Source organism: Rhinoderma darwinii, chromosome 1 (assembly GCF_050947455.1).
Source record: "Rhinoderma darwinii isolate aRhiDar2 chromosome 1, aRhiDar2.hap1, whole genome shotgun sequence".
NCBI classification, from domain to species: Eukaryota; Metazoa; Chordata; class Amphibia; order Anura; family Rhinodermatidae; genus Rhinoderma; species Rhinoderma darwinii.
Window position 1 is genome coordinate 530,391,042 of NC_134687.1, and position 15,224 is coordinate 530,406,265.

At 41.3% G+C, this 15,224-nt stretch overlaps 1 protein-coding gene across 3 annotated transcripts in view; it reads right to left on the minus strand.

Moving 5' to 3' along the window:
- Positions 1-15,224, minus strand: part of RGMB (repulsive guidance molecule BMP co-receptor b) — a 76,371-nt gene that overhangs the window by 23,721 nt on the left and 37,426 nt on the right. For all 3 annotated transcript variants that reach the window (XM_075837032.1, XM_075837025.1, XM_075837039.1), the window contains one exon: positions 6,927-7,435. In XM_075837032.1, the coding sequence (XP_075693147.1) occupies positions 6,927-7,435 (509 nt within the window). The remainder of the gene's footprint in view (positions 1-6,926; positions 7,436-15,224) is intronic.

Consider the following 15,224-nt stretch of genomic DNA (forward strand, 5'->3'; position numbering starts at 1 on the left):
TACATTTACATGCAGTGGGCCGGGCGGATGTCTCCTGAGCTCTTCAGAGCTCCGCCTCTGGTCCCACTGCCTGTAAACACAGTTGATGACGCGCCATGCTTCTGTTCAGTTGGAAGTGCTGGCTGAGCAAAGACACGGCGCATCATCCATTATAGTACACGCCACCTCCTCCTCCTATCTCGTCGTCCACGCCTCCGCCTCACACTTCAAAGAACGGCCGTAACATGGCCGAGAAGGAGGAGGAGTGTACGATCAACTGTGTTTACAGGCAGCGGGATCAGAGGCGGAGCTTTGAAGAGCTCATGAAACATCCGCCCGGCCCACTGCCTGTAATGTAGGAGGAGGGTATTTTGTTGCTCCCTGTAGGAGCAGAATCCCTAGCCACAGCTTCGGCCGAAGCTGTGGCCGGGGATTCCTCTTCAGGAGAAGTCCCTGACGTCACTGTCCGTATATGGACAGTGACGCCAGGGACTTCTCCTGGAGCCGTTCCCTACAGGAAGTTAGGGGGCCCCGCATCTATGGGGGGGCTAAGTACAAGGGCACTACCTACAGGGGGCTCTGTGGCACTACCTACAGGGGGCAGTGTGTGGCAGAAAATGTACAAATTAAATTTATCCGTTTTTAAAACGGACTGGGAAAAAAAACTGATGCAAAACGGGTCAAAATCGTCCGTTAAAACCGGAAACACGGCCTGGAATGGATGCAAAACAGCCGAGAAAAATTGACCTAAATGGCCATTTTTTTCGGCCAACACTTGGACCCGCTCGTGTGAATAGAGCCTAAATGTAGTCGATGACGCGCCGTGCCTCCGTTCAGCCGGAAGTGCTGTCTGATCAAAGACACGGAGCGTCGTCTCTCGTAGTACACACCCTCTGCTCCTTAGTATGCAAATAGCTGAGATGCTGTGGAGAGAGGAAACGCAAGCTGTCTCCTCAGATGCAGCAATGGATCATGGGTATGGTGGGTTACAAGACAGGAAACAGCCGGGACCAGAAGCAAGGGATGTAAACAAACAGAAACAGCAGCAGTGACAATTGAGATCAAACAAAGTGGTTAGAAGGTATGTTGGGGGTTTTAGGGAAGACAAACCAAGGCTGGGGGACACTTTAGAAAATATTTTAGTCCTGGCCAACTCCTTTAACATTCTATTTTTTATTTTTATTTATTTAACTTTTTTTTTGTAAATCCTATAGAGGGATTTTTCATTTTTATTTTTTACCTGTAACGTACTGGCATATATCTATATGCCAGTACATTAGCCTGTGTACGGATAGTACAAGTATGCCCTAACAGGAAATATGGTCAGACAGCCCTGGGGTCCTTCAATGGACCCTGGGCTGTCTGGTCATACCAGTTATGGGCCTTGATCGCGTCACAGGGATTTTCTGTGACGCGATCAAAGGGCAGTCCCCCCTTCTGTTATTTACTTTGAATGCCGCGATCACTTTGATCACGGCATACAAGGGGTTTAACGGCGGAGAAAAGAGGTCTCTCTCCTCTCTGCCGTTCGAGCGGGACCATGGCTGTGTATTACAGCTGTTGCCCCGCTCCTGATTGCGTGCGGACACTGGCTGTCACACAGGACGAGAATGCTCATCCTAATGCGCTAAGTACCCACCGCTCAGGACGAGCATTCTCGTCCTGTGTCTGCAACTACTTAAAGCCATCTACTCAGGTAGGCTATTCCAGAGTCAGTTATTATAGTATTATATTGTCTTCAATAGCGAAGTTAAAGGGGTTTTCCGACATATGACTACACTGCATACACCATTATAGATTTGTGGAGGTGCAACAAATGGCTCACTGACCAATCCAAAGAACAAATGTGCCTGGTCAGTAGTTCACTCCGTATCGTCCACTGACAAAAGTAGGGGGTGAACATTAATGTGTGGAATTTTCTCAGCTGGATAACGGACATTCCGCCAATTTGACTTTCAAAGCTTATCCAGTGGATATGTCATACAAATCATTGTTTGGAAAAATAAAAAGTATTTCCACCCAAAATGTTAAAAATGGTCATATAGTAAATCAGAAGTTAGTGATAGTCACAGCTTGGTAAGTATGTTTCTTTTACTTTAAGATATCGGCGTTTTTTTAATTATTTTGTTGCAGTGGCCATTTTGCCAAACAGTGACAACAGGAAGTGCAGCCATATTGGTTTCCATTCATGAAAAAGCTTCTCAGAAACTTATGGTAAAATGTAATTTTGTCTACATGTTAAAGCAATAAAACGACAATCAAAATGATAAAGTGACTAACAATATGGCTGCTTTTCTGGTTCTCACTTTTGAAAAATGGCCGTGGCCTGAATGGAAACGCTTCAATATAAAAACAAGCAGTGCAGCGTCTTTATCTGTAAATCCAGTAACTGAATTGTGACATAAAATATATCAAAAGTATGGGCATGGTGTGTGCTCCCGTCAATTAACTTTATTTGTTCCATCTTGAAAACCCCTTTTCAATTTCCACTAAATTATAGTTCATATTATACAGCTTTTAATAGAAAAATTAGATTATCATTTTATTTCCTTCATAATAGATCTTCATGGACTGAGACAAGGGTATTATTATACAAGTGATCGAGAAAAGTTGGGATTTTGTCCAGAAAGGACAGCACCATGTTTTGCCAACTACAATTTTAATAAAGCTTTATGATTAACGCTTTAAATTAATAAGATCCACAAAACTTCTTTATGTTTTTATGTGCTGCCAAGCGATTTCTTAGTATTTTCCAAAGATTAAAGAAAAACACTCCAGGTAAAACTGATGTACTGTGATTTGCCTAGTGCAGGGCGAGGTGGTGCGTGAAGTCACGTACCACCCCCCATTATGCCCGGCACCAGGCATAACACAGCCGGGAAGTTTGCTACTACGGTGTTAAATTCAGACAGCTTAGAATTAGACTAGACGCGTCCAATTTATCACAGTGGTTCATGCTGGATGATAAATTTGGCGCACCTTTGGACACTAAATTTATCTTACCTGTTAAGCCATTACTTTTATAATCTAAATCGCACAAGAAGCAACATGATGACATTATCTGAATACAAAGCTTACTGTACACAAAGAAAATACAACATATCTGTGTATAAGGGCTGGGCATTTAAGTGTAAAAAAAAAAACGATATTCCACGCAGATAACCGAAGTCATCTTGCGCAATTAGGTTTTTTCGGTTGCTTAATAGAGGTAGGAAGGCTTATTTTAGTCCCCTTATCTGCCAAGCTATGTCTTGGTCAGACTACTCACAAACATCTGTTCTTTATGGCGCATTTCATTTATACAAAATGATTTGCGCCAAAAAGAAGGCGGAACTAATCCTAGTATAATAATAGGTTTCATCATGATCATGGCTCACGAAAAGGTCAGCACTGTATAAAGGCGATATAACCTGAGTGAGTCATTTAAAGCAAGTAGACACTATGAAACACTTGTCATAAACCACATTAAAGTGCACAACTGAGCACAAACAGAAACAGGTTACAAAGCCCAGTCAGCCAAAGCAACAGATGCTGCAGTTTACATAGGACACACACCTTGCGAGGACTGCGTGCACACAAAGCATGAATGCTGCGTTCAGACTGCGCAATCTGTCAGAGAAAAGCCCTTTATTTGCCATGTAACACATTACTAGGTAGAACAATTTAACCAATACATAACCGTCCTACTACTCTGACTTCAGTGGAGTATCAATTCTGAGACAAACTGGTTGCTAGGGATGTGCGGTCTGACAATACAACTGAAAACATGTTGTTAGGCAGCGCATCCCTAGCAACCAAACTCTCACGGATGTCTCACCAGTTCAGTTCTATAATGGATGGGCTTGTCTTGGTAGAAGAGAATGGGAAAGTTGCCTGGCAGCACTCAAAGTACGCCATTCCCCATAATTAGAAATGAAAAAGAAACAAAAACCATAGATAAAGAAGCTTTTTAATGCACATCTTTCAAGTTTCTATATTTGAAGAACATCTGTGTCACAAGGGCTTATACATGTTGCCATAATTTACTATGGTTTTATTTCATTTTTTCTATCCCACTGTATTTTAATCTTCTACCGTCGCGTCTACATATAATGCCACAATATTATAATCGGGGCATGTTAATATCTACAACACATGATACGGATATAGAGGGGACATTTTGTATGGGAAATGATCACGTGACATTCGCACCCTTTAGTAGCACAATGTGACCCAAGTCACCCACGACACCAAGTCATACCAAAGTTGTTGCTGCTGCCTAAAATGTTCCCACAATCAGTCACATGGCCGCCCAAAAGCCAGCAATAAACATTGCCACTGTCACAATTGTCAGTATAGTGTACAGCATTAATTATATAAGATCCACAACACCAGGATCTCTATGTATAATGTTATATGTGATCAATATACTGGTGCACATACTATGAGACACACTATAACAGAGCAGGTTATTCATTAATGGCTGTTCCCTGTAGCTGCCCTCCCCCCGCTGCACGGCGCGCACAGGAGAGTAGTCATTTGCAGGCTCTTCTCTCCTCTACTGCTGCTAAGTTCTTTAAGCACTTCAGTAAAATGCAGTTTTATACATCCTGGCACAGTCTGTGCACCGCCGCCAGGCCCCCCCTGTCCCACCTTTACCAGGAACCCTACAACCTTGTACCTTGTCTTTCCAAAAATTGCGACTTTTAATGCTTTCACACGAAAGATAAGATATTCTACTGAAACAAGCAAGACGGCAGTTCTATAATGTACCTGAATTCAAGCGGTTATGTCTCATTGTAGCCATAATGTTCATGTCTGAATGGAACAGTTTAGAAAACGACACAAAAAGGTTTTTCAGGTTACTTTGCTAATCGGAAGCGCACAAGAAGCAACATGATGGCAGATCTGTAATTTTTAGGACTATACACACATACATATACATATTGTCTGCAGGTTTCATTTGCATAGCTAGCGGGAAATTTGGACAGGGACATGGACCAAAAGAACCATTCGGTAAATGAGCCTATATTCATCAGTTAAGTCATCTATATACTTCAGGAAGGATCCACCTTGGGGCATCTGCCTCCTACCCCCATAGAAAGGGGAGTATTGTTTCAGCCACCAGTTAAGCTGGCAATATACTAGAAGTATTGGATAGACCATTTTTTGCTGACTTGTCGAAGCCTTTTTCTGATATAAAAGCGCATGACAGACACTGACAGAAGACAGATCTGTAGAAAAGTTGATCTGCTGTGTTGGATTTTTTTCAGTTGTGTAGGGTGTAGTCTTGTAAAGTCATTCTTATGACATGACCGATCTGCATCCTATCAACAGAAGCCCGAATCATGCCACAGATCAAAGCAGAGATCGATCAGAGATTTGTCGTTTTAACTTATGGCATTGTCGACTAGAATGACTACCATCACAGACCAACTCTGAATGATGTCATTTAGAAAAAGTCTGCCTGAAATCCCTAATACATGGTTAGCTTTACCTCATGCATGTGACCAGCTGTGAACCACGTCCAGGACTCTGTAATCTGAATAACATAGAGAACGCCCTTTAAATTGTGTGAAATAGAATAACCAGTATTTCACTATAAAAAGGGTTTTTTCCATTATCGTGTTTTAGGTTATGTCAAAAGGACACGGCTCGATAAATTACAGGAGCCGGGTTGCCCATGCTGGCTCCCAAAGTGATCAACTGCCCCTCAAAGTCTACAGTATTTAGTGCACATCTGCCGTAGGACATGTCATTAACCACTGATCAATGGGAATCCACCCCACCCCCCACACCGACAATCGCAAGAAGGGGTTGGTTTCGTGCCCTGAATTTTACAATATAATAAATCCTCATGCAATTTAGGAGCTGATAAAGGAGGCACAGTCCGATTGCACAAGGGTCTGTCTACATCTGTATCCGAGGGTCCGTTAGAAGCCTCCATCGCAGATCCAGTCTAAAATGAAGATAATTAGTTCCGTCGGGCACCGTTGGTGTCAGTCATGCGATGGATTCGGCATTTCCAGGTTTATTTTCATTGTTCTGCTCCCATGATGGAGCAGAACATGATGGAGCAGAAGATTGGAAACCAGTATGCTGGTGTGAACGGAGCCTAAAATAGATTATTACTGAAACACACTTGCAATATGTGAAAGGATCATAGATAATCTATATTCTTTCTGTTGGCATAAAGTTCAGTAACTTTTGTCTAAGGCTGGATTCACACGACCATGTTACGTCCGTAAAGTACGGAACGTATTTCGGCCGGAAGACCCGGACCGAACACAGTGCAGGGAGCCGGGCTCCTAGCATCATAGTGATGTACGACGCTAGGAGTCCCTGCCTCGCTGCAGGACAACTGTCCCGTACTGAAATCATGATTACAGTACGGGACAGTAGTTCCACGCAGAGGCAGGGACTCCTAGCGTCGTACATCACTATGATGCTAGGAGCCCGGCCCCCTGCAGTGTGTTCGGTCCGGGTCTTCCGGCCGAAATACGTTCCGTACATTACGGACGTAACATGGTCGTGTGAACCCAGCCTAACAGGTCAGACCTATGTAGAGATTTTTATTGGATATTTACATTCGATACACTTTAACCTAAAGGTTGCAGGATATCTATAGATTAAATATAAATATGATGCAATATTACACAGTTCAGATTTTTGTTAAAACCTTGCCTATTAAATACACAATCTAGGCAGCCATTTTTTATGCAGCTACTCAAGACGCTAGGACCCACAGAGCAATAGTGGGCAGCATTTTTATGAATTCAGCCTACAATATAGCGGCTTGCACTGCACATGCACATCACGAACGCTTTACATCACAGTTGATAATAAATCAACCAAACATTGTAAGCTGTAGAACAAAGCCGGCATCGGAGACAAAGTTCTACCATTGATTTCAGATACATCTCACCTCCCACAAAGTCAAAGCAAGTCAAGACTTGTTAGTTAGTTACCTTGTTAGTAGCTGTAGCGCTGGATCCAGGGACTACGGGCACGTTGGTCACTTGCACAGACAAATAGTTGTTGTCTATTAGTGGCCAAGCTCCTTCCACCTTGCAAGTCTGAAAATGATCTTTAAAAGTTCTGAGATGTGGATCTCCAAACAAGCCACAAAAGAGGTAATTGGGCTGTGGCTTCTCTCCTGCCCCCGCTTCTCTTGCGGTCACCTTACTATGGAAGTTACAATGGTCATTGGAAAAATCTGGGTTTGTAGAAGATGTAGGACCATCCTTCGAGCAGTTTCGTTGAGTCATGAGATCACTGATCCCCAGCACAGCAGAATGGTATACTAAGTTTCCACGACAAGCTTTAGAAGTCCTCTGCGTGCAGCCATCATAAGCCCGCAATGCTTTACAAAACTCGGAGTCAAAGCCATCACTCCCTGAATTCAAATGTGAGGTTAGAGACACAAAGTCTGTTGTGCACTTCTGAATGCGGCATTGAGTTTGCTGCTGACTGTAACCTGTTGGAGAAATAAAAAAAAATATTTATACATTATATACAAGTGGTATAGAAATCACACGTAGAAACTGAAAAGAAACACTAAAATATATTATCTGAATATATAACATATTTGACAACGTAACCCATTTTGTAAAAAGGAACTTGTGTAATTTGGTAACAAAGTTAGGGGGAGATTTGTAGCTGTAAAGGCTGCCGGACCTCCAACGAGTTTCAGAAAGCAACAAAAACGGAATGATTGCAACATGGTAGGAGGTCAACGGGCCTTAACCACTAAAATAGAATTATTGTTACAGCCGTATCTTAAAGTAATTGTTGCATATAAGTACGTTGCAGCATAACCGGTTGTGTGCTGTACAATTTGCTCTGAGTTGATACTGTACCTCCTTGTGGTTCCAATTTTATACAGAAGCACACAGAGGTTTTCGCTCACTGATTCATACAGAACGGATAAAAAAAAATGGTGCCATGGCATACTGTATTACAAAGGTAATCTTCCCTTGAAGAATTGCATCTAGAGGAGAATGTGATGCCTCACGGAGGTAGAGTGTCTTATATAACAGTGTGTGCCACCATACAGGGTCTGCCATTCTGTGTGCATGGACCTTTGGTATTGTTCTTACAAAGAGACGATGATACATTTCATTGTAATGCAACAGAAAAAGACAATCCTAGCTAGGTTTGCATTGAAGATGGTTAGACACAAGCATTTTCTCTCACCAGCTCCCACAATTTTGGCAGGAATTATCAACAACCTAATGTCTATAGATGTAGTGGAAAGTCCACCAATGTAAGCCATGGGTGAAAAAAAGGGTCTAAAAGGTTGAAGCATTAACCTTTCCAAACCTTTTTATCGTCAGGAGATAAAAAGCTATAGGCGATAAGGCTAAAGCCCCTATTACACCGGCCGATTCAGCAAGCGCTGATCAACGAGACATTGTTGATCGGCGCTCGTTTGCTCCTGTCAGAAGGAGCTATGAATGGGGACGAGCGGTCATTACTCCGATCGCTCGTTTCACATACATTACTATCATGTCAGCAGCGCGTCTTCCCGTTTACACAGAGAGATATGCTGCAGACAACGATAATATTTTACTTTTTAAAACGATACGACCAGCAGATGATCGTTCCCCGTTTACACAGGGCAATTATCGGCAACGAGCGTTATATGAACGCTTGTCTGCTCAATAATCGCCCAGTGTAAAACCCCCTTAAGGCATCGATTCAAACATATGCTGTTTTATATAGCCAAAGCCAGTAGTGGGGTCAAAAGGACAGAAATGCATAAAGAAAGGACTTCGACTTATCCCCTGTGTTTGGTTTAAAAAAAAAAATCCATGAAAAACAACGAGAACTGCATCAAAAATTGCAAGTGTGAGTCTAACCTTATGTGACGACTATAAAAGGTGGCATCACACATTGTCGGCTGAACAAATGTTTGGCTGACAATTATTTCTCCAGGCTCCCTTATAAACGTGCACACTTGGCTCAGAAGAATATGCCGCTGTCAGACTGTTATAGCATTGGCTAATTTCCTGTAGAAAGAAAGGATCGGGCATGTTGGATTTACCTAACATCTTCCGTTGGAGGGAAAGTCGGGTGAGCCCCCATACACATTAGATCGTTGGCTGATCCCAGGTTTGGCCAACTTTTGTCTAATATGTAAAAGGTTGTACCAGAATCGACAATTATAACCTATCCAAAAGGATATGTCATAATTGTCTGATCTCTAGGGGCCCCACTGCTGGGATCCCCACCAATGCTCGACCGCAGTGAGGACATTTGTGAATAGAGCGGTGGTTGAGCATGCGCGCATTCAAAGTCTATGGAAATGGCGCTAGCTGCTTCTGTCAGTCCCATAGACATTTCATGGAGTGGCAGGCGCATGCTCGATCCCCACTCCATTCAAGCGCCTCCTCACTGCAGGGGTGCAGTGACGAAGAGCAAGGGGTGTGGGACCCCTGTTCTCGTGATCGGTAGGTGTTCCAGTGGTGGGGTCCACAGCGATCAGACAATTATCGCCTATCCTGTTAATGGGTAATAATAAATTGTCTAATCTAGGACAATCCCTTTAACGAGAAAATTATATTTTATTAAAAAATTTTACTTTTTCCAATACAGCTGCATCTTGCGCTGAGACTTGAATTAGTCAGGTGAGCAGGACAGACGGGTTCAGTGAGAGCGGGTCCTGCGTGTAATCCACTTGTTATTGATCCCACTAAGTTCATAACTTAGATGTGATCGAGCTGTTGTCGATCACATCTGTCACTCAAACCGTCAGTCCTGCTGACCTGTCGGATACAGGTTTCAGCGCTGGATAAAGCTGCTCTGTATACAGGATACAAAGCAGCTGAATCTCAAAAAGTTAAAATAATTTTTAATAAAGTGTAATTACAAAGTTGCACCAATCACACGGATACACATTTTTATTTAAAAAAAAAAAGTTTTCAAAAAGGTGTACATAGTCTTTAATGACCAATGCATTTTTACATTTTAGAGCTTGCAATGCAGAATATAAGAAGAAGAAAAAAAGAAAGCATAAAAGTAACACTGGGTGTATCGTACACGCTTAGATTCCTGGAGCAACAAAATATTTTATGCAAAGATAAAATAATTCATATACCCAAAATGACTGTCAATCTGTTATGATCCTATCTGAGATCTATAAATCAGAGTGTGGTGCAAAAGAAAAACCAGACTAACCATTGGAGGAGAAGAATGCTACTAAACATACATTCTTTTTGGCTATTAGGTTTGACCACCCTGATGTTACTTTACGGCCTGGGAAACCCTGCCAGGAAAACACAGGTGGTAAGCTAATATTCCAATCCATGTACATACAGAGGGGGAAAAAATGAATATCACATTTCAGACTATGCAAACGAAAAATTCTAGCTACACTTCTTAGACAGAACAATCTAGTTCTCCTGCCTGGCGCAAATCAAATTTCAAGCCTGTTCTGCCTCTCGCAAGACGTCTTGGAAGGAAAACAATGTTTTCCGCAAACAGACAAGATACATTCGTAGCCTGTCACTTCTTCAAAGGTCACAAAAAATCCAAACAAATAGACTTGCCACATAGCAGGCCTCCCCTGACTATAAATGAGGGCTTTCCTCCTCTGGAAAATTGGACCGCTGGGAGAGATGCACATTTGGACTAGGATAGGTCCTGGACTGAAAAGTATCACTTAGTTATTGTGACAGTCAGAGTGTTTGCAGAAAGCCGAGATGTAGAATGTCACAAATTCCACATATTTCAAACAATGAATATTTGTCACGAGTAAAATAAGGTCACAGTGAACTGCAATGCTTTTATAGTTTATGCTGCGTTTCCAGGCCTGGCAGTGCAACTCTTTTAATACAGTCTAAGGCCAGGATCACACACAGTTTTGATGCAGTTTTTGGGTCCGTTTTTTGAGCCAAACACAGTAGTGGACACAAAAGTAAAGGAGATGCTTCAGTCTTTTCTTTATACCTTTCCTTCCTTTTGGTTCCACTTCTGGCTCAAAAAAAAGGAAGCCAAAAACTGCATCAAAACGGTGTGTGTGATTCTGGCCTAAAGGGTCAGTATGTCTGCTAATCTGTTATATTTCAAAAATATACCCAATTCAAGATTAGGCTCACAGTATATACATGTCATCCATGGACGTGAAATGTTTACATAGATCTTAAAGCCTATGTAAATATTTGTAGCCATTTTTTTAATTTAAATGTATGTGTTTATAAACATTTTTCTAATAGACATTTATTAATATTTTGTTTCGTTTTAGCGCTGCAGCCTCTATGTATCCACTATACATAGAAGCTGCAGAACACTGCATCCATAATTCAGCTGGACTGATACCTTGGTTGGCAGAGGCTACTGTGTGTGTATAAGACACAATATAACCCTAATACCGATCAATTTAAAGTTAATGAACTCCTATTTGATCGATATTAGAGTTAGATTGAGAGTCAGAGGCACACAGTAGCCCCTGCCAGCCGAGGTATCAGTCTAGCTGACTGACGGATACAGTGTTGAGCAGCTTCTATGTATAGTGGATACATAGACACTTCAGTGCAAAATTATTAGAAAAATGTTTATAAACACTAAAACACATACATTAAATACATTACATTAATGTCATTACATCTATAGTTAAAGAATAGCTATTGTTTCATTTTTTTAAATATCATAAACCAATAATATAAAAGTGAAGATAAGAAACTTTGTAATATATGTGGTTACAGAAAAAAAAAAAATCATCTTCACTCATCGGACTACTCCTCTCACCCTGCCTCCTGCACTGATCATTCACTCTAAATTCACTGCCTAAATCAGTCTTCAGTAGGGGAGAGATGAAGATGGATTATTTGCTCACAAACGGATCAGGTTACAGCTGCTGCCTATAGAAGTCTATGGAGAGGGGGAGTATGGAGCAGATGCAGAAATAGACAGACATTGCTGAAGCTTCTAGTAAGTTTTAGAGAATATATATATATATATCCTGCAGCCAGAAACCGGGTTATTCCTCATGTAGACACACGACAGCTTATTCTGAAAAGTCACCTGAAAAGTTAGGTACGATTTTAGAGCTTGTACTGCTGGATATCGGATAGATTGCATACATTCATTGTAACTACGTGGGTGTATCTCACACTTGCTTCGCATAGGAAGTTTTGTTGCTCCAGCAAGCTCAGGCTGGGACTACACCTAGATCTGTTTATCACACACACTATAAAAAATAAAAATTGCTGTCTACAGAAAAGCATAGAGTAGCTTGAAAATCTCTTTAAAGCCGCTGCAGTCAAGCAAGTAGCTAGAATTGCAAAATTATGGAATTTGAGCGATTTAAAAAAAAAAAAAAAAAAAAAAGGGAGTAACGACTTTTTATTTACTATAGATGAAAATATTCATTGTTCACATCTGATTGAGTTATAATGGGGTCATTCAGGTACCGTTGTTTTAATGGAAAGAATAGCACTGCATGCAGCACTTTTCTTCCCATCAAATCTGACGGAATCTGCAACGGAGACTCCGAACACAGATGTGAACAGAGCCTTATGTTTTTGCGTTGCAAATTGCAACTTTTGATCGCTCTATGGAAAGAAAAAAAGTCTACAGACCAGTATGGATCAAATCAGTTTCATAATAAGCACATTTTTAGAAAATTGCTATATACGAATATCCTATACTATGTAATGCTCGGTGCACCCTCAAAAAAAGGAAAACAAACATATACTGTAACATTACCATATTATCTATGGGGCAGACTTATGCCGAAAGACTGTCCTTTTAGCATACATTTCCCAGCTTTGTGTTTGGATACCGCGATGCTTTTCAGTAAACCTAATAGAAGTATAATGGGTATAACAGATCTATTTATATATATATATCTATCTATATATATATATATATATATATATATATATATATATGGCCTATGTTTGCACAGTATACAATTGGATTAATCTCTGGGAGGAGTAAAATTGAACTTAAAGGACGAGTGTCACGAAAAAAAAAATTTTGACATCAATTTGCATTTAGTGTTTTATTATAAAATCTTTTATTTATGTGTGTGTTTGTGTTAAGTTTTTATATTTTTTAACTTTTTCTTCTCTATGGGGGCTGCCATTTTTTTTGCCATCTCTGTATGTGTCGATTAACGACACATACAGTAATGGAATACGGCACACACATCCCCATAGAGAATGCGAACGGGAGCCGTTCCATCCACTATAGCATATGGGCATGTGCCGCTCCCACACAGACCAAAAGTCAGGTCTTCGCTAGAGCGAAATCCGGCGCCATGTCTTTGTCGTCCGGAAGCCGCGGCCGGACTGTGAGACGACGACGACTTCCGGTCGCGGCTTCCGGACTTTTGTTCTGAAGCAAGCACGAAGAGCGGAGGGAGCAGACCGGAGCGGACGGACCGGAGGGAGCGGCGGCGGCAGGAGCAGGTAAGTTAGGTCTGTGTATGTACGTGTTTTACTGTGTGATTACTACTGTATGTAAACCTACTACACTGTGTGTTAGCTCAAAAAATGGCGACACACAGTGTAGGAGGTTTGACCGTTCAATCCCCTCCTTTCTCCTGGCACTAGCCAGGATAAAGGAGGGGGGATTCTGTGAGCTCACTAGAGCGAGTGAGTATTCCCAAATTTTGCAGCATAAAGCAATGTGGTTGCTTTACCACATGCAATGCTGCAATTTTGGGAATTGCTCCATCTAGTGACCAGCACTGGGAAATGTTATAAATTAGAATCTAATTTATAATATTTCCTGACTCGTGAAAAAATAAAAAAAATTTGGACAGTGTTTAATCATTTATACACTAACTGTTTAACTTTTTAAAAAAAAAAAAATTCTAGCGACAAATTCCCTTTAAAGGGGTAATTATCAACCTTTCTATGCCAGTTTTGTGACACAGAAAAGTCAAAAGGGGGTCCACTTTTCTCGCCTCTATTGTGGAAAAGGGCGTGGCTTCACAAAAAGGGGGGGTCAAGCTACGAAAATTGCTGTAAATCATAGTGGTAATCTATGCCAGGTCCCATCTGTAGAGGCCCGCCTCCTTTAGACAGTTTAATAAAAAATAAATGCACACTTTACCGCTCAACTTCTCTCCTCTTGGTCCCCTCAGTATGAAAAGGCTCGTACAATGTTCTGACGCCGAGCAGCGTCAGGACTTTGGGATGCAACGAAGCACTAATGACGTGAAGGTGACGTGACTGATGGTCACATATAAGGCCCTGACACTGCTTGGTTTTAGCTCAATAAATGTAAATTATGCCTATGTTGAAAGAAACCTCCAGGAAAACGGACTCCGGGACTCAAAGAACACCAAAGATAGAAGTCATGCACCGCCCCTGAAGGTCCGGCACTAGCCATAACACTGCATATACATTTTGCCTGAACGGTTCCTTTAAGTTGTTTTGAAGTATACTCAATTTTTTTGACGCACAGCCCAAAACAGAATGTGATGTGGAGTTCTCCAAAGATAGACAAGTTATGCTAGGACCAATTCGATACGAAGCCCATTCTAATTTCTGCATATAGGTTTTATCTCACTGCGCTATGAACATCCTGTACGGTCTACACCCAGAAATATCCATTATTCATAAATTTATGACAGCACACACTTTGGTTAGACAGGGTGCCTACCTAATAGGAAGAAAAAAAAAAACACTTGACAGAATGCCAGAGCGATGCTAAGTAAAACAAGCTTGGGGAGCCGGCCAAGAACAGTCATGAAGTGTATGAGTAAGCAGCCTACGCTCCATTCAATCTTCATTCAGGAAATGCACGCATTGCTTTGTTGAAACCAGAAGCCCCTACCTGGCATTTGGATAGGATTACACGTAGGTAATGCTCTGCATTGATTTACAGTTCCAGTTCGGTTTTTCTTCCTTATTGTTTGAAGGCATCTTAGACAGAGCTACGCAATGGAATACTTTTTCGAGGCCTAGGATGGCTTTACACCATATCATTATATCTCAATCCGTCGTTTGTCTCAATTATAAATAATTGGGTTGCCATTTATATACACTAAAATTTTACTAGGATGGTAGCATGTGTTACAGAAACAATTATTCCTATTGTAACAAAATAAAACCTAGCTATTCCTCAAACTGGGTTTTTGTGCCAAATGGATATGACCATCTTACCAATTTGTGTATACATGTGTCTCCATGGTTACAGACTACAAACAAACCTTCTGTGTAGTCTGATCCTACAGTCATTTGTTACACTCTTCCATCTGGCCTCTACTGCTTGATAATATATTAGATTTGCATTAGGTGGAAAGGAGTATA